Source organism: Enhydra lutris, unplaced genomic scaffold, assembly GCF_002288905.1.
Source record: "Enhydra lutris kenyoni isolate GAN:26980312 unplaced genomic scaffold, ASM228890v2 scaffoldscaffold45, whole genome shotgun sequence".
Taxonomy (NCBI): domain Eukaryota; kingdom Metazoa; phylum Chordata; class Mammalia; order Carnivora; family Mustelidae; genus Enhydra; species Enhydra lutris.
Genome location: NW_019154129.1, coordinates 1016748 through 1042024, shown reverse-complemented (window position 1 = coordinate 1042024; position 25277 = coordinate 1016748). Strand labels below are relative to the sequence as shown.

At 44.1% G+C, this 25277-nt stretch overlaps 1 protein-coding gene across 1 annotated transcript in view; it reads left to right on the top strand.

Moving 5' to 3' along the window:
• LOC111156177 (transmembrane channel like 5) overlaps window positions 1–25277 on the top strand; it is a 49622-nt gene that overhangs the window by 10180 nt on the left and 14165 nt on the right. The window contains exons 4-13 of the mRNA XM_022516892.1: window positions 4022–4121; window positions 6534–6621; window positions 7056–7304; window positions 11846–11997; window positions 14077–14221; window positions 15686–15841; window positions 18837–18988; window positions 21546–21624; window positions 22391–22488; window positions 24088–24183. Coding sequence (XP_022372600.1) covers window positions 4022–4121; window positions 6534–6621; window positions 7056–7304; window positions 11846–11997; window positions 14077–14221; window positions 15686–15841; window positions 18837–18988; window positions 21546–21624; window positions 22391–22488; window positions 24088–24183 — 1315 coding nt within the window. The remainder of the gene's footprint in view (window positions 1–4021; window positions 4122–6533; window positions 6622–7055; window positions 7305–11845; window positions 11998–14076; window positions 14222–15685; window positions 15842–18836; window positions 18989–21545; window positions 21625–22390; window positions 22489–24087; window positions 24184–25277) is intronic.

The window sequence follows — 25277 nt, the reverse complement described above, 5'->3', positions numbered from 1 at the left end:
ACTTGCTGGTTTTATGACTTTAGGCAAATAACCTTTTTGGGCCTCAGTTTTCTTCGCTGCAAAATGGGGTTTATTGTTGTACATACTGCATAGGGTGATTATGAAAATTAAGTTATATACTCTAAAGTACTTGGCCTGTAGTAATGGCAGATATTGTTACTGTTAATTATCACTGGTGGGGAGGAGAAGCGCCCTCATCCAATCCTGCCATTTAGTGAGAGTGTGATGAGAATCGAGGTCAGATAATTTTTGTGTACCTCAGTTTCCCCAACTATTAAATAAATGACATGGCTGAGGTGATTTCTAAATCAGGCCTGTTGGGTGGGAATTGTGTTCAGGTGCCTGGCACTGAAAAAGGATGGCTTTGCAATAAAGGGATTTATTTGTCTCATGTAACAAGGAGTGTGATGGTGTTTGTATGGCAGCTCTGCCCAAGATGCTATCAGGACTGAGCTCCTTCTTAGCTTCTTTCTCCACCATCCTTCGCAGCTGAATGTGTGTCCTCTTGTTTTCAAAATGGCAGCCTCTGGTGAGGAAGAAGGAGAAATGGTGAACAGCAAAAAGGGGAACCAGGCAGACTGTCATTCTGGAAGCATTCCTGGAAGCTCTGTGTCTCATTGACCAGAATGGTGGGGTTACAGGTCCATCTTTAGCCACAAAGGAAGCTAGGAGAATTTTAGCTGAGGCCAGTGCCTACACAGGAAAGGAATCTTCTGGGGGTATAAGAAAAATGAAGAGTGGATATGGGGGTAGAGACAAGTGGCAGGGTAGGCTACCCAAGGCAGTCAGGAGATAATAATTATATTACTATAAACCTATCTGGGTTTATATACGCATGTAAAATTATAAATATAAGTTTTAGGCCAGAGGCACCAAATTAAAAGGAAAATCTTGCCCTTTGATTATGAGTCATTTAGAAGAATCTCTGCCTTCTGTTTCTAGAACCCTATTGTCTTTAATGAAGGATTCTGTTTCCAGTTTCTTACCTAGCTACCAAGACAGAGGTCTCTGCAGAAAAACACTTCTCTTCATGAGGAGACTCCTCTGGTGTCTGATGTGGGGAGTTCTGTTGTGATTTGTATAGGGCTGGTTTTGGCAATCTCATCCTGGTCTTTTAAAAAATGTGAATGGGGCCTCCCTCTGTGATTGTCATCAGTTTTCCCGGTGGTTCCCAACAATGCCAGTGTGACTGCTCTATGAGGTCTTTGGAAGGGTACTCCGGTGGAGAACAAGGCTGGTAGGAGACAAGAGATGCTATCTGATGACCAAGTGAACGAAATCATCGTCGAGGTTGAGAATGTTCCATCTGGGGTTGTTCCAGAAAAGACGCTGGTGAACTCAAGCTTCGGCATGGTCTCATCCATTTTTGACACTGATGTGACAGACTCTCAGAGTTTCAGCAGCCCACATGACAAAAAGAGCAAGCAGTTGTTGCGGTTTTCAACATCTTTGAATGAGTCATTTTCTCAGACACTTCATAGCCCAGGAAGTGTGGGCATAGACACGCCTTGTACTTCACATGAAAACATCCAAGGTAGCGAGACCCTGGGAGAAAGGAGTTAGGAAGAGAACAAGGAAGGCTTCCAAATTGTCTACAGGATTATTTAGTTTTAAGACATCAAGTAGGTTGAAGTTGGTAGATGATCTAAGGATGCGACAGACTCAGGCAGGGGTCACTTTGGGAGCATCTAACTCCTAGAAAGGAATTTACCTGGATCAAGTTTACTCTCTGTGCCCAGGACTCAGGCAAACACGTCCTCTTTGTTATCCTTTGAATTCAGTTTGACTTATTCCCCACACTTTGAGAGGTAGGCACATTTGTGACTTCCCTTTGTTTGATGAGTAAGTTAAATGACCTGGCAGAACCAGGGCTCAAATGCAGGTCTGCCTGGTTCCCAAGCCTGACACTTCAACCACTGTCTTGCTTTGGTCTAGTTCCAACCCTCATTCTGGATGGCAATATAGGATGGCCTTTATTGCCAAGTCCGCCATGAAACCAGGGCTTAACTGAAACTACCTCCCTGCCTTCCTGTTCCTGGGGCCAAACACTGGTTTCTTGGCTGCTGTTTCTGTTCCAGCCCATCATACTCCAGAGATAAAGTCCAGCCTCTCTCAGTGATTTCTAGGAAGGAAAAAAAAATCCATTCACACTAAAGCATTTTGTGGGGTTAGGCCATTTATTGAAAATTGGGGGGGGCGCCTGGGTGGCTCAGTGGGTTAAAGCCTCTGCCTTCGGCTCAGGTCATGGTCCCAGGGTCCTGGGATCGAGCCCCGCATCGGGCTCTCTGCTCAGCGGGGAGCCTGCTTCCTCCTCTCTCTCTGCCTGCCTCTCTGCCTGCTTGTGATCTCTGTCTGTCAAATAAATAAATAAAATCTTAAAAAAAAAAAAGAAAATTGAGGTGGCTCCTCTCATGCTACTGACTCCCCACATCTCCCTGTTCTTCCTCCTCCTCCTTGTCCTTTCTTCCTCTCTGTTTAGCTGCCCTTCCCTCTCAGGAAAGACACAAATTTCTTGTCTTCAGCAGAGTGAGTTGGTGGCCCTCTTTTGAGGATTTCCTTTTCACCTCAACGAGGTCAAATGGAGAGGTCAGCTCAATAACTCAACCAGGGAGCCACCCTGCTCCCTCTGTTGTTGCCCCCGTCAGCCCTCCAACTAGCTTCCTCATCATTACAAGATGGTGGCCGTCATTCCAGGCTTCACATGTGGCCACAACAACATCCAGAGCAAGAAGGATCTGTCTTTTTCTTGGAGTTTTTGTGTGGCTTTTTCAGTTTTTCATTTTTGAGAAAGAAGAAACCTTTTCCAAGAAACTCCTCAACAGATCACCCATCACAGAACATTGGCCGACATCTTGTCACCTGCTCATGCTTAAATCAGTCACCTGCAAGGTTCAGCTTAGACTCATGGGGCTCACCCCTGTGTCTGAAGATGGGTCCCACCCTGCAGAAGCTCAGGGCCTTGAGAAGGAGGGGATAGATTCCTAAACAAAATCAGGATTCTATTAAAAAGGAGAAGTTACTGGGGTAGGTGACCCATAGTATCTGCCATGCTGAGTGAAGATGTGTAGATGAGTTATTGGGAGAAGATGGGGAAGTCATTCCTGGGTTGGAAGAGCATATGACAACAGTCAAGAAATACAAAGAAGGTGCCTGGGCCTGGAGTGTGGGGGTCAAGAGAAAGTGGTTTAGACATTCAATTAGGGGAGGAGAGTGAGCTTGATCAGACAGGCAGGGGCTTGTGCCTTCGCTGAATGCTTCTTGTCAGAAAAAACAAAAAATATCAAGTTGGAATTGGGTACAAACATTATCATTTGCTTTGGCTTTGAGGTTAAAAAATCACTACCTTGGGATGCCTGAGTGGCTTAGTCGGTTAAGCATCTGACTCTTGATCTCAGCTCAGGTCTTGATCTTGGGGTTGTGAGTTGAAGCCCTGCATTGGGCTCTGTGCCCAGCTTAAAAAAAAGCCAAGCAAACCACGTTGTCTTATTTTCACTTGTGGCTTGGGGATCACTGAGTCCATATAATTATTCTCTCCTGTGCTCTTATAAAAACATGCTCAGGGGTACTTGGCTGGCTCATTTAGTTAAGCATCTGCCTTCAGCCCGGTCATGATCCTGGAGTCTCCTGATCAAGCCCCAAGTCTTGCTCCTGGTTAAGTGGGGAGTCTGCTTCTCTCTCTGCCCTTCCCCTAACTTGTGTGCTTGGTCTCTTTCTTTCACATAAATAAAATCTATTTTTAAAAAAGCTTGAAGGTCAGTGCCATTTTTTTAAAAGATTTTATTTATTTATTTATTTGACAGACACAGTGAGAAAGGAAACACAGCAGGGGAGCAGCAGAGGGAGAAGGAGAAGCAGGCTTCCCACCAAGCAGGGAGTCCAGTGTTGGGCTCGATTCCAGGACCCTGGGATCATGACCTGAGCCCAAGGCAGACGCTTAATGACAGCCACCCAGGTGCCCCAGAGCCATGTTGATATTCTGTGAAAGGAAACAAAATTAAATTCCATTTATTTTCCTCCACAGGACAAAAGTTAATTGCATCTCTGATACCAATGACATCTAGAGACAGAATTAAAGCCATCAGGAATCAGCCGAGAACCATGGAAGAGAAAAGGAACCTTAAGTATGGATCCAAAGCTTTTCTTCTTTCCCAGATTTCAAGTGAATTTTAGTCTTCTACTTTTGTCCCATCTCAGAAAGATAAAAAACAAGGGCTCATGGGTAATGCATTCAGTTGGGTGTCCAGCTCCTGGTTTTGGCCCAGGTTGTGATCTGGGCATTGTGAGTTTGAGCATCAGGCATCAGCTAGGAGTCTGCTTGAGATTTTCTCCCTCTCCCTCTGCTCCTCCCGCTCGGGCTCTCTCTTTCTCTTTCTCTTTCGAATAAATAAATAAATCTTAAAGAAAAAGAAAACGAGAAATATATGAATGCAAAAGAAGCTACAATCTTCCTACAGAAGAATTCCAAATTATATAGACATTCCTCTTTCCTCTCACCTGGACCGTGGGCTGTGCTTAATGATGTGCTGTCAAAGATGGGGCATGAGAAGTGAGGGAGAGTAACTTTCTAGGGATGTGGTCTGGCCAACACTCCTCTGACCAGGTGATCAGGTTAGCATCCCCAGAGATCCGTGGTTAGAAGAGCACATGCCCTCTGTGGTACCAAAACCATAGTATCACCAGAGAAAAAGATCAGGTAAACCCCAGTGGAGGGACATTCTACAAAATACCTGACCAGCACTCCTCAAAATTGTCAAGGACATCAAAAATAAGGGAAGTCAGAAAAATTGTCAGAGACTAGAGGATTCTAAAGAGACATAATAACTAAATGTAATGTGGGATGAAATCCTGGAATAGAACATGGCATTGGTTGAAGAACGAGTGAAATCAGAATAGTACAGAGTTTATGTACTTGTATATGTGCTAATGTTGGCTTTTTAGTTTTGACAACTACCATGGAAATGTCCGATGTTGGGGTGCCTGGGTGGTTCAGTGGCCTGGGCATCCAACTCTTGATTTTAGCTCAGGTCGTGGTCTCAGGGTTGTGAGATTGAGCCCCACATTGGGCTCTTCACTGAGCATGGAGCCTTCTTAATGTTCTCTCTCCCTCTTCCTCTGCTACTCCTCCTCCCTCTCTTAAAAAAAAAAAAAGAAATGTAAGATGTTAATAGGAGAAAATGGTGAATAGTGTATAGGAATTTTCTATACTGTTTTTGCAACATTTTTGTAAATCTCAAATACTCTAAAATTAAAAGTTTACTGGAAAGAACAAAAGGAAAAAATAAAGTCCAGAGAGGCTTTCTAAGGGCAGGAATTAAAAAAAAAAAAAAAGTGAAAGAATGAGGGCTGTTTTAGCCATCAGACTTCACATGTATTCTTCCTCATCCTTTTTCTTTTGCAATTTGTACTCTTGGCAATAACTAATGGAGTGGATGCAACAATTGCTAATAAATAATTCAATGATGCAATTGTTCTGGGGCTGCTAAGATAACTTACAAAGTCTGTCAGGGGAGATGGATTTGTCAACAAGTAACTTACACATGAGAAAAAGGAAGTCAGGCCAAATCAAGGTAGAGGAGACTGCGGTGACAGGACTAGCTAGAGTAATGCAGGCTGCTTGGGTGAAGCGGGAGGGCATGGGAGCCCAGCCTTGGAGTACAGTGATGTGGGGGTGGGCGTTTGGGTGGACAAAGAAAACCAGAAAACCACCAGAGCAAAGTACATGCAATGGATTCATGGAAGGGTAAAGAAGTCAACTGTGGCTGATCTTTTTGAAAACACTCTTCCATTTCAAACTCTGCGTGGCTGCCTCTGTCAGAGGGTAAGGGCCTTATGAGGGGCCCAGAGACTTTACAGCAGGATTTTTCAACCCAGTATGACCAGCCTTGGGGACTGGATCATTCTCTGTTGTGGGGTTCTGTCCAGCTCATTGTAGGGGGTTGAACATATCCCTGGCTTCTACCCACCAGGTGTTGGTAGCAAACCTCTCTCCCCCAGAGTTTGACAACCATAAATGTCTCCAGACTTTGCCAAATGTCCAGTGGGGGTCAAAATCTCCCCAGGCTGAGGACCACTGACTCATCGGGCCCCTCCCCCTGCAGTGGTTATCACTCAAACCCTTCTTTCTTCCCCATGCTCATTCCATTCTAGCCATCTCAGCCTCCTTGGGGTCCCAGGTTGGCTGTTCCCTATGCACACAGCAATTCCTTATCCATGCCATTAACCCCGCCCCGCCTAAAAGACTTTGCTTGAATATTGTGCTATTTCAAATTATAGCACAGTCCATATTCCAGGATTTCCAATTTCCTTACCTGCTCTGTTTTCTTTTTTCTTTTCCATAGTACACTTTTTATTTATTGTTTATTGTCTTTCTCTTCCAACTAGAAGAGATGTCTGTTCCATGAGCCAGGGAAATCATTCTCTTTTATCGCACTACCTGGGTTGTGCCTACCACATCATAGGCACTCAGTCAATATTTTGGAAACAAAATCATCATAGCAAGGGTGTCTCTCCCTTTCTTCTGCTGCTCCCCACAGGAAAATCGTTGATAAGGAGAAAAGTAAGCAGTCCCGTCGTATGCTTGAGGTCAATTGCTGTGCCCAGTGTCTAAACTCCATTTCACGGGTAAGAAGCCTCTATTACAGTCAATAAAATGGGCATCACAAGAGGTTAAAAACAGGGAAGTGGCAGAGTGGGGATGGAAAGGATCTAAGGGGAAGAGAAACCAAAATTCAGGGCTCTTTCATTGAAAGCCATAGAAATTGGGTTGGTCTAGGTACAGAGAAACCAGGTGGGGATGCAGAGGTCTAAGAGGTTGCTGAGTTATTTGGACAGCTGAGCTACTGTGTCACCTTTGACAGCAAACCCGGGAGGTAATAATAGCACTCACCTTGAAGAGTGGTCCCACAGATTCAATGAGATCATTTTTGTAAGCATGCGTAGTGCATGCCTGGCTTGTTATAATTCTCTAGACACGGAGGCCATCTTTGCTCTTGTGGGACCTACTCAGGTGTTTGTTGAGGGAATGTCAAGCCTCCTGCTTGGTGTCCCTACCCCAGGCTTACCGGAGATCTAAGAACAGCCTGTCAGAGCTGCTCAATTCCATCAGCCTATGGCAGAAGACGCTCAAGGTCATCGGAGGCAAGTTTGGAACCAGCGTCCTTTCCTATTTTAACTTTCTGAGGTGGCTTTTGAAGTTCAACATTTTCTCGTTCATTGTGACCTTCAGCTTTATCATAATACCTCAGTTTACTGTGGCCGAGAAGAACACCCTCCAGTTCACCGGACTGGAGTTTTTCACAGGGGCGGTAAGTCCTTCATTTTGCCCACCCGGGGTTCACCCACTGGGAATCCGCTGGACATACCTTGCTGGTCCCCCTTCCAGACCTCTCACTTTTCCTGGGAGTCAAATGATAGGGAAAGTGGGGGTTTAGTTAGTTATTTGTTCGTTTGTTTTATTTTTTTTAAGATTGTATTTATTTATTTGACAGACAGAGATCACAAGTAGGCAGAGAGGCAGAGAGAGAGGGGGAAGCATGCTCCCCACTGAGCAGAGAGCCCGATGCAGGGCTCGATCCCAGGACCCTGGGATCATGACCTGAGCCACAGGCAGAGGCTTTAACCCACTGAGCCACCCAGGCATCCCTGTTTTGTTTGTTTGTTTGTTTGTTTTAAATATTTATTTATTTGAGAGAGAGAAGTGGGGGGAGGAGCAGAGGGAGAGGGAGCAAGAGAATCTCAAACAGACTCCCCGCTGAGCTCGAAACCCAACACGGAGCTCGATCCCAGGACCCCCAGATCATGACCTGAGCTGAAATCAGGGACAAGACACTTATCCAACAGAGCTACCCAGGTACCCTGAAAGTGAGGCTTTAAGATCTTTTTTCCCCAAAGTAACATATACACAACACAATAGACTTTGTCTTTTTTTTTTTTTTTAAGATTTTATTTATTTATTTGACAGAGAGAGAGAGAGACAGGGAGAGAGGGAACACAAGCAGGGGGTGTGGGAGAGGGAGAAGCAGGCTTCCTGCTGAGAAGGGAGTCTAATGCAGGGCTTGATCCTAGGACCCAAGGATCATGACCTGAGCCGAAGGCAGACGCTTTTTTTTTTTTAAACTTTAAACAAATTTTTATTACACAAAGGTTGTCACATAACTGGATATTTCTCTACTTTGTACACAATTATTCTTACTCTCCACAGAAAGGCTGCTTCTTAACTTTTCATCTGGTGATGGCAAACACTAAAATCCTGATTTTAACAGAATAGTAGTAAAAATGCCTCAGTGATTTAAGTTGAAAGCAGTACATTGGTACATGGTTCTTGCACTCAGTTATCAGGAATGTACAAATGTCTTTTTTTAAAATAAAGATTTTATTTATTTATTTGACAGGCAGATCACAAGTAGGCAGAGAGGCAGGCAGAGAGAGAGGAGGAAGCAGGCTCCCCGCTGAGCAGAGAGCCTGATGCGGGGCTCGATGGGATCATGACCTGAGCCGAAGGCAGAGGCTTAACCCACTGAGCCACCCAGGAGCCCTACAAATGTCTTTTTATTAAAAAATACAAAATAAATTATCTGTAGGCATGGACAATGACAACAGTAAACCATTATATGTTGTCAACTGAAACAAGTAACTGATGGTTATAGTGATTTTCTTAAACATCGGCCAGCCTTTTCTTCAGTCCTTTCCTTCAACTGACTTCTCTGAAGTTATGGTTGAGGAGCACAGCCTTGAGCTTCCTCTCACGGTTCATTAATAATGCTAAAGCCCTATTCTAGGAATCACAACATTGTCAATCAGACACTTAATGACTGAGCCACCCAGGCGTCCCAACTTTCTGTCTTTAAAGGTAACCATATAATAGTTTGTGTTGTTCACGATTTCCTTTCTGTGCACATATGGACATCCACATACAGACACACGCATATACACATTTGCATCCCTTTGTTTTTTAACAAAAGGTGAATTATTCATATATACCACCTATGACTTGCTTTCTTTCACCCACTCTATGGTGGACATCTCTTATTGGTGTTCATAGAGTTACCTTTTCTTTCTTATTTTTCTTTCTACAAAATACTGTGCTCCTTTTGAAAGATACCTACTGTAGAAGGGAGCAAACTAAGTGAAAGTCCATGTTAGCCTTTTTCCCTTGTTTAATGCCTCAGCTCAGAGCATATCTTTGTCCACCATTTTCTTTCTAAACAGACATAGATATGTACATACAAACATATGCAGTTAGATACTTAGGTCAATATGTAGGTAGATAGGTAAACATTTAAAAAAAAAATGGGGCGCCTGGGTGGCTCAGTTGGTTAAGCAGCTGCCTTTGGCTCAGGTCACGATCTTAGGGTCCTGGGATAGAGACCCGCGTCGGGCTCCCTGCTCAGCAGGGAGTTTTCTTCTCCCTCTGTCCCGTCCCCTGTTTGTGCTCTCTCTCTCCCTCAAATAAATAAATTAAAACTTTTTTTTTAAAAAGATTTTATTTATTTATTTGAGAGGCAGAGATCACAAGTAGGCAGAGAGGCAGGCAGAGAGAGAGAGTGGTGGGGAAGCAGGCTCCCTGCTGAGCAGAGAGCGCGATGCGGGGCTCAATCCCAGGACCCTGAGGCTACGACCCGAGCCGAAGGCAGAGGCTCCAACCCACTGAGCCACCCAGGTGCCCCAAAATCTTTAAAAATTTTTTTAAAAAACAGGATACTAAGGTCTTACTTTGCAACATTTTTTGCTTCACTGTGTATCTTGAGCATTGATATAGGTCAATGGTATCGTTTTCAACAGCAGCCATGATTTATTTACCCAGCTCTCTACTGAGAGACGTATGGCCCCTGCCTTGTGAGTCTACCTTCTAGAAGACATTTCTCCCATTGGTGTTCTATAGACCAGGGATCAACAAATTGTAGCTGGGGGCCAATCTGGCCTGCCACCTGTTTCTACATTTTTAAATGGTTGAAAAAAAATCAAAACAAGGATAACACTTTGTGAAACATGAAAATTATACGTGAAATTCAAATTTGTGCCCATAAATAAAGTTCCTCTAGAACATGGCCACATCCCTTTCTTTATGTGTCAGCAATGCCTTCCTACTATGGTGGCCAAGTGGAGTTATTACTGTAGCTGCCAAGCCAAAGAGGTTTACTCTCTAGCTCTTTTTTTTTTTTTAAGATTTTATTTATTTATTTGACAGAGAGAGGGATCACAAGGAGGCAGAGAGGCAGGCACAGAGAGAGAGGGAAGCAGGTTCCCTGCTGAGCAGAGAGCCCGATGTGGGGCTCGATCCCAGTACCCTGAGATCATGACCTGAGCCAAAGGCAGAGGCTTAACCCTCTGAGCCACCCAGGCGCCCCTACTCTCTAGCTCTTTACAGAAAAAATTTTCTGACTCTTGAAGTAGGATGTTGTAAGTTTACTTTTAAAATTTCTTCCATTTATCTTTTTAATTTATTTTTCTGTTAAAAATTTTTCCTTGGGGGGTGCCTGGGTGGCTCAGTGGGTTAAAGCCTCTGCCTTCGGCTCAGGTCATGATCTCAGAGTCCTGGGATCGAGCCCAACATCGGCTCTCTGCTCAGCAGGGAGCCTGCTCCCTCCTCTCTCTCTGCCTGCCTCTCTGCCTGCTTGTGATCTCTGTCTGTCAAATAAATAAATAAAATCTTAAAAAAAATTTTTTTTTCCTTGGGATAAATTCATTAAAGTGGAATTATTGTATACATTTCATTTTCATTTTCCTCCTCATTATGATGTGCACATGTGTATATATGGACATGGAGTTCAACACAGGGGGCAAATTCACAACCCTGAGACTCAAGACCTCTGTTGAGCTCAGAGTCAGACACTTAACCGACTGAGTCACCCAGATGCCCCAATGTATATTTTTTACATTTGTATGTATGAAACATTTTATTATGAAAAATTTCAAACCTAAAGGAAAATAAAGAGTAGTAAGTAAACATTCATGTACTCACTACCTAGGTTTTAAAATTGTTAATATTTTTTCATATTGTTTTATCTTACTAGGTTTTAGAAGTACTTTACAGTAAATTACAGACGCCAAGACATTTTACTTCAATTTTCTTCAACATGCATCTCTGAAAAATAAAGATACTTTCTGCAGTCCTTACCCCTAGCAAAATTAAAAGTCGTTATTATCTAAAATCCAAACTATATTCAGATTTTTCCCAGCTGTGCCCAAAACATCTTTCCTAGCCTGGTCTTTCAGACCAGGATCTAGTTAAGGTCTATACTTTGCGTTCGCTTGCCGTTCTCTCTGAATTCTCAATTAATCTAGAATGATCTCTCCAGGCACAGCCCCCTTTTTTCTTGAGAGAGAGAGAAGTGGGGGGAGGAGCAGAGGGAGAGCGAGCAAGTTTACATGGACTTGGTTACATTGACTTGTTGAAGAAACCGGGCCAGTTGTCATGCAGACTTGTTTCCTATGGACTCCCTGCTTTGTTCCTCTGGTCCCTTATTTCCTGTAAATTGAAATTTAGACCTAATGGCTTGATTCCTTTCCTATTGAACATATTTGACCATAATACTTAACAGATGACAGAGGCCACTAATGGCTGGCTTTCCTGGTTTTCGTCATGCTTTGCTTGATCACTGTTTCAAGTGGTGACAGCTGGGTCCCTCCATTGTAAGGAGGGCTTGAGAGTCCTTTCCAGCTCAAAGAGCCTTGTGATGAAATGTCTGCATTCTCAGAAGCCTTGGGTGCCCTTTCCCTACAAACAAAATGTCTAAACTGACTGATGCAAGTTTCTTGCAGATGGGAGAGATGCACCGTGCTGACTGACCATAGTCATTGTTTTTTCGGTTGACCCACCTGACCTGGGGTTTATTATCCCTTCCAGGGTTATTTTAGAAACACAGTGATGTACTATGGCTTTTACACCAATTCTACGATCCGGCACGGGAACGGTGGGGCATCCTACAACATGCAGCTGGCCTATCTCTTCACAATCGGAGCATGTTTGATCATCTGTTTTTTCAGTTTGCTATTCAGGTATAAGAGCGTCTGTGTTTCTTGATTCTAAGCTTGGTTTAGATTTAGGTAAAATTCAAGAGACTCAAAGGAAACAGTTTCTCTGCAATTTTGACTTCCTGTTGCTGTCTGATCATTCTTGTTTTATTTGTTTTAAAAGATTTTATTTATTTTTTTGACAGAGAGAGCACAAGTAGGCAGAGAGGCAGGCAGAGAGAGAGGGGGAAGCAGGCTCCCCGCCAAGCAGAGAACCCGATGTAGGGCTTGATCCCAGGACCCTGAGATCATGACCTAAGCCAAAGGCAGAGGCTTAACTGACTGAGCCACCAAGGCACCCCTGATTGTTCCTGTTTTAAAACATAGACTATAAATTTAGGTAAAGGAGGGAGGTTTTTGTTTGCTTTCAAAGAAATTGTTCAGTCTGAAAATTAGGATGCAGTGACCCAACTAGTTATATGGCAAGAAGGGTATGGAGGGACAATTGTCCCTTTGACAACTGTTAGAAGGTACAGATGTTCAGCCTCTGTCTTCCATAACCATCATGCACAGGCGGGTGGCTTAAACACAAATGTGTTTCTCAAGGTCTGGAGGCTAGAAGTCTAAGGTCAAGGTGTTGGCATGTTGGTTTCTTCTGAGGCCTCCGTCCTTGGCATATGGACAGCTGCCTTCACACTGTGATTTCACACAGTCTTTCCTCAGTGAATGTCTAAGTCTTAATCTCCTCTTCCTGTAAGGACACCATTCATATTGGACGAGGGTCCACCGTGATGACCTCATTTTAATAAAATTACCTCTGTAAAGACCTGATTTCCAAATACCGTTGTTACTGGGGGTTAAGACTTCAACATATGAACTTTTAGGTTAAACAGTTCAGCCCATAACAACCTCACTGCCAGCACTCTAACTCAAAAAATGAGATTTCATTTTGTTCTATTTTATTCAAACTAGGAAATGTTTCTTAAGCTGCTGTTAAGTCAGTGGCAAATTTTGGAGAGGCAGTGTCATTTTTCTCAGCATTTTTTACGTGTCAGGCTCAGTGCTAAGTGCTTCCTGGGCTGATGTCACTGAGTCCTGCCGTCGTCACTGTGATAATAGCATCTGCTTTTATAAAGAGCTCACTGTTCTAAACACTGCGTTGCTGCTCATGGTGGGCTGAACAGTGCCCTTCTGCCTCCCAAAGAGGTCAGGTCCTAGTCCCCAGAAGCTGTGAATATGTTACCTTACCTGGCAAAGGGGTCTTTGCAGATGTGACTAAATTAAGGATGTTAAGATGGGCCACTTAATCATAAGGGTCTTATAAATGGGAGGCAGGAGGGTCAAGGTCAGAGAGGCTGAAAGATACTGCTCTCTTGGCTTTGAAGTTGAGAGGGACCATAAGCCAAGGAATGCAGGCAGCCTCTAGAAGCTGGAAAAGTCAGAGGAACAGATTTTCCCCCAAAGCATCCATAAAGAACACAGCTCTGCTGACACCTTGAGTTTAGAACCATCTTCTGACTTTGACTTCTTTTTTTTTTTTTAATTTTATTTATTTATTTGACAGAGAGAGATCACAAGTAGACAGAGAGGCAGGCAGAGAGAGAGAGAGAGGGAAGCAGGCTCCCTGCTGAGCAGAGAGCCCGATGCGGGACTCGATCCCAGGACCCTGAGATCATGACCTGAGCCGAAGGCAGCGGCTTAACCCACTGAGCCACCCAGGCTCCCTGACTTTTGACTTCTAATAAGAGAATACATGTGTGTTGTTTTAAGCCACTAAGTTTGGGGCACTTCGGTGCAGCGGCAAGCAGAAACTCATACAAAGCTCTGTGAATGGGTCCTATTATTATTCCCATTATATAGATGTGGAAACTGAGGCTCATAGCAGTTGAAAGAACAAAGATCCCCCAAGTCGCCGTCCAGGATAGTCAGCCAGGCTGACTTGTCAGATCTTAAAACCAGTGCTCTTAACCATTATGTCTGCGATCTTATTGTCCCAGTAGAACCTGCTGCTAGCTCTTCCATGTTGCCTTTTGCTGTTAATGATCAGACTTTCCTTTGTTTAATTCCTGCATCCCCAGTGTCTGCTTCAATAACTTTGAATATTTTCGTTTCTGCCTTCCCCAGCATGGCCAGGTATTTCCGGAACAACTTCATCAACCCCCACATTTACTCCAGAGGGATAGCTAAACTGATTTTCTGCTGGGACTTCACCGTCACTCACGAAAGAGCTGTCAAGCTGAAACAGAAGAATCTTAGCACTGAACTCAGGGTAAGGCAAGCTTGCTTTACACAGCACCTTCCCATGGCAACTTCCTTCAGTATGTCTGTAACTTTTCTTAAAGTAATAATGATTTTTTTTTTTTTTTTGGTGGTCCCTGAGCGTGGCAAAAAAAAAAAAAAAAAAAAAAAAAAAGAAAGAAAAGAAAAGAAAAAGAAACAAACAAAACCAAAAACACCTAAAAATATTCATAATGCTGGGGTGCCTGGGTGGTTCAGTGGTTGAGCGTCTGTCTGCCTTCAGCTCAGGTCATGATCCCGGGGTCCTGGGGTTGAGCCCCACATTGGGCTCCTTGCTCAGCAGGGAGCCTGCTTCTCACTCTCCCACTCTCCATGCTTGCATTCCCTCTCTTGCTTCTCTCTCTCTGTCAAATAAATAAATAAAATCTTTAAAAAAAATTCATAATGCCCAGTGCTGGTAATGGTTTAGGGATGAACTTTTCACATGCTATAGTAGCTCTGTAGTTGGTATGAGCTTCCTAGGGGGCAGCTGAGGGATTTATACCAAAATGTTAAATGTAAATGCTTCTTGACCTCACAGTTCCAAGTTTAACATTTTTTTCCAGTGGTTTTCAACTCTGGACAGTTTTGCCCCTCGGGGACATGTGACAATATCTGGAGACTTTTTTGATTGTCACAGTGAGGGGGAGGGTGCTACTGGTGTCTATGGGTGGAGGCCAGGATGTTGCTAAACATCCTGCAATATACAGGAGAGTTGTCACAACATAGAATAACAGCTGAGAATTTCACTGATGCTGAGGTTGAGAAATTCTGGTCTGTAGAAAAACATTTATTAAAAAGAAAGAGGGGGAGAAAACCCATAAACAAACAAAAAACCCAAACACGGACTTCTTTTTTTTTTTTTAAAGATTTATTTATTTATTTATTTGACAGAGATAGAGAGAGGGAACACAAGCAGGGGGAGTGGGAGAGGGAGAAGCAGGCTCCCTGCTGAGCAGGGAGCCTGATGCAAGGCTTGATCCCAGGACTCTTAAATACAGAGAACAAACTGGTGGTTGCCAGGGCGGTGGGGGGGGGGGCGGGGGCGGCGGCTTGGTGGTGGAAATGGGTGAAATAGGAAAAAAAAAAGAGCAAGCAGAATTTATAAGCAAGGGCTTTGATAAGAGGTTTGAAAATGCTAACTTCCTTGGTATAAATACCCAGCCTTATTTTTCAAAAAAGAGTTTCATAACTTGAAAGAACTTTGCTCAAGAGCACGGTCCTAATCTGTTGGTCCCTTCTGTTCCTGAAAGGTGTTTGACACCCTGATGGGGATTCTTGGTCCTTTTGAGATTTTCCCATGGGTCTCTCATAATCCATGTCCAACATGAACTTTCCCCTTTCTTCTGTGGATCCGGGGTGGGTTTGTGTCTCAGAGTGCCAAAGACTGACCCGGAGAGTCTTTGCTAACAGTGGAGAGGGTCCGTGGGCCCGCTTGACTTCATTGTGCTTGTAGGAAAACCTGTCAGAAATCCGTCAGGAGAATGTCAAGTTAACGCTCAATCAGCAGCTGATCCGCTTCTCTGCTCACCTGGCGGCCTGGCTTGTGTCTACTGGAGTTGCGGTTGCCTGCTGTGTCGCTGTTTACTACCTGGCTGAGAACAACTCAGAGGTAACCACAGGGGCAGAAGCCCCAAAGTCCAGAGCACAGAACCAGGTGAAGGGATGGGATGCTGGAGGGGAGAGCAGGAGAGAGCTGCTGCTCACACCAGACTCCGTGGCCAGCAGCATTGATGTCAGCTGGAAGCTTGTGAAAAATTGCAGAATCTTGGGTCCCTCCTTGGTACGTAGACTCGGAATCCATCTTTACCATGTCCCCAGGTGATGTGTGTGCACACCTCAGAGCTAGAAGCTCTGGGCTAGTGGAGAGATAGGCACTTGGACCACAGACCTGGTATCTGGGGTTTCTTTCTTTTTTTTTTTTTTTTTTTAAAGATTTTATTTATTTATTTATTAGGCGTCCCGTATTTGGGGTTTCTAATAAAAATAATGCCTCCCGGGACGCCTGGGTGGCTCAGTTGGTTAAGCAGCTGCCTTCGGCTCAGGTCATGATCCCAGCGTCCTGGGATCGAGTCCCACATCGGGCTCCTTGCTCAGCAGGGAGCCTGCTTCTCCCTCTGCCTCTGCCTGCCATTCTGTCTGCCTGTGCTTGCTCTCTCTCCCTCTCTCTCTCTCTGACAAATAAATAAATAAAATCTTAAAAAAAAAAAAAATAATAATGCCTCCCACTGCCCCTGGCACTGAGTAGATACTCAGGAAGTATTGTGATCTGATGGACTTTTGTGAATGAGTTAACCTTTCTAAGCCCTGTATTCCTCACTTGCAAAAACAGGAATGATGGTACATGGTTTTGTGGGTGTGTGGTCAGGACCAGAGGAGAGTTAGGTGAAGAGTCTACTTAGTGTCCAGTACTGTGGGTGATGAAAGATGTTTGCCTTTTTCTTTATTTCCTAATGATATGAACTTGGAGACTAATTAGCTGGGAGATCTGGGCAAAGTACTGTTTTTTGTAGGTTTTGACTTTCAGATCCCCTGGAAAAGGGGCTCATTGTAGCCAGTTTGCTGACTTTTAGAATTGTGGTACAGGTGGGTCTGATTATGTCACTTTCTTTAATGGCTTCCTGTTGCCCTCAATATAAAATCCATCCTCCATGGCACAATTGCCAGATCTTATATGATCTGACCCTGCCCATATCTCCAGTCTCAACACCCCACAACTACCCATATCCTACACACCAGCACTCAGTGCTGAACTGAACACATTCCCTGAACACACCATGCCTTTCCTTATCTCGAGATGGGACACATGCAGTTCATTCTCCACCCCATCTCCCCTTATTCCCTTATCTGGCAAACTCCTCCTCCTCTAGACCTCAGCACAGTCATTTCCTCACCACCACCACCCTCACTAGACTGAGTTGGGTATTCCTATCCCTGTGCCCTTCTCATGTGTAGTATTGAAAAAACCTGTTGATACATCTGTCTTCAAAAGATGGTAGTGGGGCTCTAGGCCCAATACCTTGTACATAGTAGACGCTCAGCCGAGTGGGTGAATAAGTAAAGGAGAAACCAGCGAGAAAATGGATGTGGGATTATATAAATCTAAGGGTTTGCCATCAACCATGCTGAGGTGTGCCCTGAAAGAGGGGAAATTAAGTCTCAGTGCTTAAGGCCTTAGCAATGCCCTACTTAGGATGTGACCAGGTAGCTGTAGGCATAAAGAAGACTATTTAGTTTCTTCTTCACCTGGTAGCTTTCTCTACACCCACCTGAAGTGAAGGAGGGCAGGTAACGGGGTGAGGAGGCAGAAGTGGAGTTGTTTGAACAACTCTGTCTGCTCTGTGCCAGGCAGGGGTCACATTCATTGGCAACTATAGTTTCCTGTGAATGAGTGAATGATGTCCTACCTGTGTTATTTAGGAGCCAGACCTTGCCCTATTTGGTCTCATTTAATTCTATTTATTTATTTATTTATTTATTTATTTATTTATTTATTTGAGAGGCAGAGAGAGGGTGGTGGGGCAAGGGCAGAGGGAGAGAATCTTAAGCAGACTCCCCACTGAGCATGGAACCCGATGTAAGGCTTGATCCCAGGCCCCTGGGATCATGACCTGAACCAATATTAAGAGTCAGACACTTCACTGAGTGAGCCACCCTGGTGCCCCTGGTCTTACTTAATTCTTGAAATGACTCTATGGGTTACATGATAATCTCTTCATTATACAGACAGGGAAAAGGGCCTCAGAGAAGCTATGCATCTGGCCTCAGGTCTTGAAGCTCATAAGCATGGGGAGGGGGCAACATTTGATCTATCTTACCCTGGTTACAAAAATATCGCCAAAAGGGGAGGTGGGGCTTTCAAAACCATCCAGAGGTAAAGGGAGGCAGGGGTGGGGAAGGGGGTAGTGGGAGACAGAAGAAAAACCCACAGGAATCCCTTACTCCAAGGATACTGGCTGAGGGGCACCCGAGACCCCACCCTGAGCCAAATACCAGAGTGTCGTATCCACATGAAGGGAGGGGTGCCTCTCTTGACCTCATACAAAGGTATGGCATGGTCTGGCAGAGGCCCACCCTTTCTCCTAATTCAGCACCCAATGACAGCGAAGCCTGGTGAAAAAGAACAGGGCTGCACAGGAGAGGGGAGGAAAAATTCTACAGTGATCGATACCCATGTGCTGTAGCTTCACCAGATCTAAAGTTTTGCTCCAATGGCCAGGGCACACCTTCTTGTCGCCCCAGACCTCTTGCCAAGGATTGTAAAATCATAGAATGGCCATTTGCATTCAGGCCTCTAAGGCACATCGACCTGGTTCAAATCTTCCACTTGGTAGTGAGTGACCCTGGGCAAGCATTTTTGCCACTCTGACCTCACTTTGCCCATCAGATAAGTCTATTCATATCCACCTGATTGGCTGTCCTGAGGATTAATGCAGTCATGTGTGTGATGCTTGACTCAGGGTAAGTGCTCAAGAACGGGTACCCTGATAGCTAATCCCAGAGAAGCTACTCCCGGGTTTTCCCCATTGTGGACAGCCTTCTGTGGGAGGCCGACAGGAGTTCAGTGCACACTTGGCATCTCAGTTCTTTCTTTCCGTCCTCTGCAGTTCCTGAAGAACCACAGGAACCCCGGGGCAGTGCTGTTACTGCCTTTCCTTGTGTCTTGCATCAATCTGGCTGTGCCACGTCTCTACTCCCTGTTCAGGCTGGTGGAGCGGTATGAGGTGCCACGGCATGAAGTCTATGCCCTCCTGATCCGGTAGGTGTGCCCGCCTTGTCCAAAACCAGCCTCCAGTACCATGGAGGGCAGGTAGGGTTAGGCTCAAGGACCAAAGTGCTGTTGTCAGAAAGAAGTCCAAGAATAAAGTGTTTCGTAGCCAGAAAATCAAAAAAGCACTCAGAAAATACAGTGAAGTCCATCTGCCTTTTGCTCAAAGTAAGGGCTTATCTTTCCCCCAATTGCGATCAGCCTGAGGATTAACATAGGTCTCAGTTATGAGATGTACAGATGTGTATGTTGTCGACTGCAAAAAAGGTTCCTGGCTGAGGAGTTGTGTGGGGACTGAAATTTATCCAGTGTTCCCATTAGTCAAGCTGTGAGCCTTGGTAGCCATTGCCTTGGCTGGGAGGAAAAGGGGCATTTTTGTAATTCACACACCCATATGGAGGTGGAGGGGGTGCTTTTGGCAAATCATTGGCTGGGAGGGTGTGCCTTTTTGTACTAGAGGTGACCCTGGAGTTTCAATAAGCATAGCATAAAATTCCCTAGGTTTTGTCCTTATTCCTTCTTCTGGCTAGTTCCCTGACCAGTTCCTGGTTATGGGTATTTATAATAATAGGTCTATACAAGGCAAATTGAATTTCTTTACTTATCAATTCGAGAGCCCTTGCCTTCCACAGCATCTGAGATCTGACTCCTGATCAGCTCGCCAACCTCACTTGGAGAATTTGGAGGGAGGGGGGTAGACCTGTGTGCTCAGCGGGCCATTTTGTTTTTGTTTTATTTTGTTTTTGTTGTTTTTTAAAGATTATATTTATTTATTTGACAGATGGAGATCACAGGTAGGCAGAGAGGCAGGCAGAGAGAGAGGGGGAGGCAGGCTCCCTGCTGAGCAGAGAGCCTGTGCGGGGCTTGATCCCAGGACTCTTGGGATCATGACCTGATCCGAAGGCAGAGGCTTTAACCCACCGAGCCGCCCAGGCGCCCCTCAGCAGGCCATTTTGAACCAATCACTTTGCTATTTGTGTTTTTCCTGATCCCTAAAGAGGTTAATTGTCTTTTCATAGACATCAGCCATTTGTACCACTTCACTAAATACTCAAAATATTCAAAATCTTCTCTACATGAAGAGAGAATGGGAAAGCTCAGAAATAGACAATTCTTTTCGATCTAAGATGAGCTTTTCTCAGCTTAGACGAGTGTGTTTTCAACTTTAATATGGAGCTACCCTGCAATAAAGGTACACTAATGCATTAATCCAGATATACGGAGCATCTGCTGCAAGTGAGGTATGGGCAAGAAATCAGGGATCTTGCATTGAAAAAGACAGATCCAGTTCCCTTCCTTCATGGAACTTACTGTCTAACACTGTGGTTCTCAACCTTCAGCACACACTAGAATTACCTGAAGGGATTGCTTGGCCCCATCCCCAGAGTTTCTGATTCTGTAGCTCTGGGGTAGGGCCTGAAAATTTGCCTTTCTAGCAAGTTTGCAGATGAGGCTGATACTACGGGGTTGGAGGACACACTTTGAGAACCACTGGTCTAGTGGCACACAGTTCTTGGCACACCAGTGCTGAAGCCCTATAAAACCAGCAGGTGTTGACGTAAGGCAAAATGACTGGGTTTAAGAGCTCAGGCTGTTAGAGCAGATGGTCCTCAGTTTCAACCCCTTGCAAACTGTGTGACCTTGGACAAATTGTTTCACCTCAAAGCTTCAGTTTCTTCATCAGTAAGATAGACATAAAATACTATCTGCATGATGATATGATTGTAAGGATTAAGAGTTGTAAAGTTGTGGGGCGCCTGGGTGGCTCAGTGGGTTAAGCTGCTGCCTTCGGCTCAGGTCATGATCTCAGAGTCCTGGGATCGAGCCCTGCATCGGGCTCTCTGCTCAGCAGGGAGCCTGCTTCCTCTTCTCTCTCTGTCTGCCTCTCTGCCTGCTTGTGATCTCTCTCTGTCAAATAAATAAATAAAATCTTTAAAAAAAAAAAGAGTTACAAAGTTGTAAGTATTAAGTTGTAAAGATTAAGGTGGTTCAGTAAAGTTCTTAACACAGTGTCAGCACCCAGTGAATAGTATGTACATTTACTGTTAATACAATCAGTGAGAAGTGAAGTCAGATAGTTTGGAGATGCACCAAAAAAGGTTAGATCAGTTGATATGAATTAGGTTATGCTGCAGTAACAAACATACCCTCTTTACTCAGTCTCAGTGGCTTAGAACACAAAGATTTATTTCTTGCTCATACTATATTGTCCCTTGTAGATGAGAGGGGGTTTTGGTCATGTCATTCATGCAGGGATCCAGACTGAGAGCAGGAAGCATCTCAAATATTGCTGATGGCCATTCCAGAGGGAAGTCAGTGAGCTCTAGAATCTCACTGGCATTTAAATGCTCCAGTCTTGAAGTGACACAAAGGGACACACATCACTTCTGCTCACAACTCATTTGCCAGAACTAGCCCTATGGCCCCACTCAAACCAGAGGGGAGCAGAAATTTCAGTCCTACCATGGGACCAAAGGGAAATATCAGCAAACAGTTCCAATGACTGTCATGGAAGGTAATGGTAGTTGTTTTCTCTTCTGTTATTTAGAAACATCTTTCTGAAAATATCAATCATTGGAATTCTTTGCTACTATTGGCTCAACATTGTGGCCCAGGCTGGTGAAGAGGTGAGATTTCTACACTGTTCTGCCTTGAGTTTGGTTTCTTAACCCTTTGACCCCCAGGGAGGAAGTGAGTTTCTCTGGTTTCTCAGAATTTCTATTCTTGATCTTAGAGTACATATCATATTATCCTTCCATTCATCTGCCCATTTACCCATCCATCTATCCATCCATCCTTGGGCTGTACACTGAAAACCACCCTCTTCTTGTTTGGCCAAATCCAAAAGGTCCCAGTCCATCAGCTCATAGAACTGACTTCCTGCAGAAATAATTGACCACCAGTTCCATGAACTGAATAAGTCAGCCTTCCAATTTGTGCTAGCCTGCTAAACCCCTAGGCCGCTTTCTTAGTCAAGCAGATATTAATGGATTTTCTTAAGGTTAATAAAAAGGGTGAAGGCCTTATTGCCATTGATGCCTTCTGCTCTCCCTGGCTGAAAAATGGGATCCAGAGAGCATAGGACAGGGATGAAAAGTTTTAAGAGGAGAGATAGTGAGAAGGGAAAGTTTGGGGCACATGTGGGGGACCAGAATTACTGGGGGGAGAAGGGGCACAGACAGGGAATAAACATCCTTGAAAACAAACTCAACAAATTAATGTTGCATCTGTGCCCAGAGTGGGTCTGCTTTTCTGGGTATGCAAGGTCTCAGTCAAACTGACCTAGTCCTAATGAATGTCATGTCCTAATGAGTGCAGATTGCCAGGAACAGATGGGAGTTGAGCAGGAAGCAACAGCCCCTTCCCATTTCCTGACTCTTGTTTGCCTTTCAGTGTTGGGAAACCCTCATTGGCCAGGAAATCTACCGACTCCTTCTGATGGATTTTGTGTTCTCTTTAGCTGATTCCTTCCTGGGCGAGTTCTTGAGGAGGTAAATATTTGTCAGCCTTGAGTAATTAATACCTGATGTTGGAACCAAAGCTGTTGTCTTGGCTGAGCAGGAAGGACGGTTATCTTTTATGCTTATATACTAGTACATAGGTGTCCCTTGTGTACTTTTTATTGTGTACTGTTATAAGTCTGCCTTTAGTTCTTTGGGATACTGCTTTCTTCTGAATAAACCGATATTTCAGTTTTACCTGACAGCCCTGTTTTTCAGGTTCATTTGGTTCAGCTAGCCCTTTACAACCTTCTCTTGGAAAAAAAAATAAAGGCTAGAATCAAAACACAGAAACTGAAAGTCATTTGAGAACTTTCCACTGTAGATAATTTTCATTCTAGTGTATATCGTTCCAGATTTTTCTATGCGCATACTGCTGTGTGTGTGTGTGTGTGTGTGTGTGTGTGTACATACTATATAATTTCAAAGACAGAAATAGGGTCACACTGCAAATCATTGTGGTATTTGCTCTAATTAATCTTAAGACTCTGCTGTGGCATCTCTCCCTGATAGTACATCTAGACTTATGTCATGAGTCATTTAGTTGGATTTGATTAATGTGCTCATTGTTATTTTAGAAACCAGGTATACAGAATTGAGGCAGTGTTCTCATTGACCCATGTGTAGTCCTCTTTCATTGATTTATTCATTTATTTGTTAATAATATGCTGAGCATCTCATTCCTTATAGACGCGTACAAGTTTCTGTGAGCTGCCCTCATGATAAGATGGCATGACGTAAAGATTCTTTCCTCAGTGGGTAGCTTACATGCCCAGTCTCCTCACTCAGTCTGCCCAACCTCACTTTTATTATAGCTTGGGTCCAGAGTCTGGATGTAAAGGTGAGGAGGTTTTTTTGTTTTGTTCTAGTTTTTTTTTTTTTTTCCCAGTGGGAATTTTATTTATTTACTTAATATTTATGATTTTATTTATTTGACAGAGACGCAGTGAGAGGGAAGGCAAACAGGGGGAGTGGGAAAAAGAGGAACAGGGAGCCTAATACACGGCTTTATCCCAGGATCCCGAGATCATGACCTTAGCAAAAGGCAGACACTTAACAACTGAGCCACCAGGAATCCCCAACCCTGAGATTATTACATGAGCTGAAATCAAAGAGTCAGATGCTTAACCTGAGCCACCCAGGCACCCCTCTAAAATTGTTTTAAACCACTTCAGCAATATCTGTATTCCAATGCATTGTATTAATTCCATTTTCCCTCAAGTCCTTCAATTATTTCTTTGAAAATATGCTTGTACTTGGAACCTTTCAAACATTTTTTTTAAAAGATTTTATTTATTTATTTGACAGACAGAAATCACAAGTAGGCAGAGAGGCAGGCAGAGAGGCGGGGGGGAGGCAGGCTCCCTGCCTAGCAGAGAGCCTGATGGCGGGGCTCCATCCCAGGACCCCGGGATCATGACCTAAGCCGAAGGCAGAGGCTTTAACCCACTGAGCCACCCAGGCGCCCCCCTTCAAACATTTTTAAGGGTACTTACGACTTTATTCCAAACTGGTGAGCCTCTGCTTTGGGAATCTTTTGAAGGAGAGAGTTGATGATTTGGGTACTAAACTCAGATGTTTTTTTCACAGACTCATTGGGATGCAGTTTATCACAAGTTCTGGCTTACAAGAGTTCGACATTGCCAGGAATGTCCTGGAACTGATCTATGCACAAACTCTGGTGTGGTAAGTTTTGAAAATCTTCAGACCAACTCAGAAATATTTTGTAAGTGGGGATATTTTGGCTATTGTTACCCTTATGAGCACTTTCTAAAAACCATGTTAGGAAAATGCATCACGTAATGGCATCTTAACCATTTCTAAATGTACATTTGAGCCGTGTCTATTTGCATAGCTGTACAATAGATCTCCAGAACTCTCTTCATCTTGCAAAGCTGAAACTCCCTACCCATGAAACAAAAACTCCCCAGCTCCCCCTTCCCCAGCCCCTTGCAGCCGGCACTCTATTTTCTGTCTCTATGAGTCTGACTGCTCTAGATACTTTATGTCAGTGGAATCATGCAGAGTTTATCTTTTTGTGACTCCCGTGTTTCACTTGGCATAATGTTCTTTGGGTTCTACATATAGTAGCTGACAGAGCACTTCTTTCCTTTGTAAGACTGAATAATATCCCATTGTGTGGATACACCACATTTCGTTTATCCATCCATCCATGGATGGCCTTTTGGATTGCTTCTACCTCTTGGTTGCTCTGAATAACGCTGCTATGATTATGGGTATGCAAATGTCTTTTTGAGACCCTGCTTTCAGTTCTTTTGGATATATACCCAGAAGTGGAATTGCTGGGCCTTATGACACATAGGGTCACTCTTAGATTTTTTTAATAAAGGATGTTCATAAATCAGCTAATATGATAATAACAAAATATTTCCATTTATCAAGTGCTTACTTTGGGTTGGTTTGTTTTATTTTAAGATTTTATTTATTTATTTATTTGACAGACAGAGATCACAAGTAGTCAGAGAGGCAGGCAGGGAGAGAGAGAGAGAGGAGGAAGCAGGCTTTCCGGGGAGCAGAGAGCTCAACATGGGGCTCAATCCAAGGACCCTGGGATCATGACCCGAGCTGAAGGCAGAGGCTTTAACCCACTGAGCCACCCAGGCGCCTCTGGTTGGGTTTTTGAATCCTAGAAACCAAGACCTCATACTACTGACCACTTGAAGGAGGTTCCAGTAGCCATGAGGTGGGGGAAAAGTTACAGTCAGAGGTGACCATCATTACTTCTGGGCCTTTACGGTTTGCATTAATAAATTGTAAAT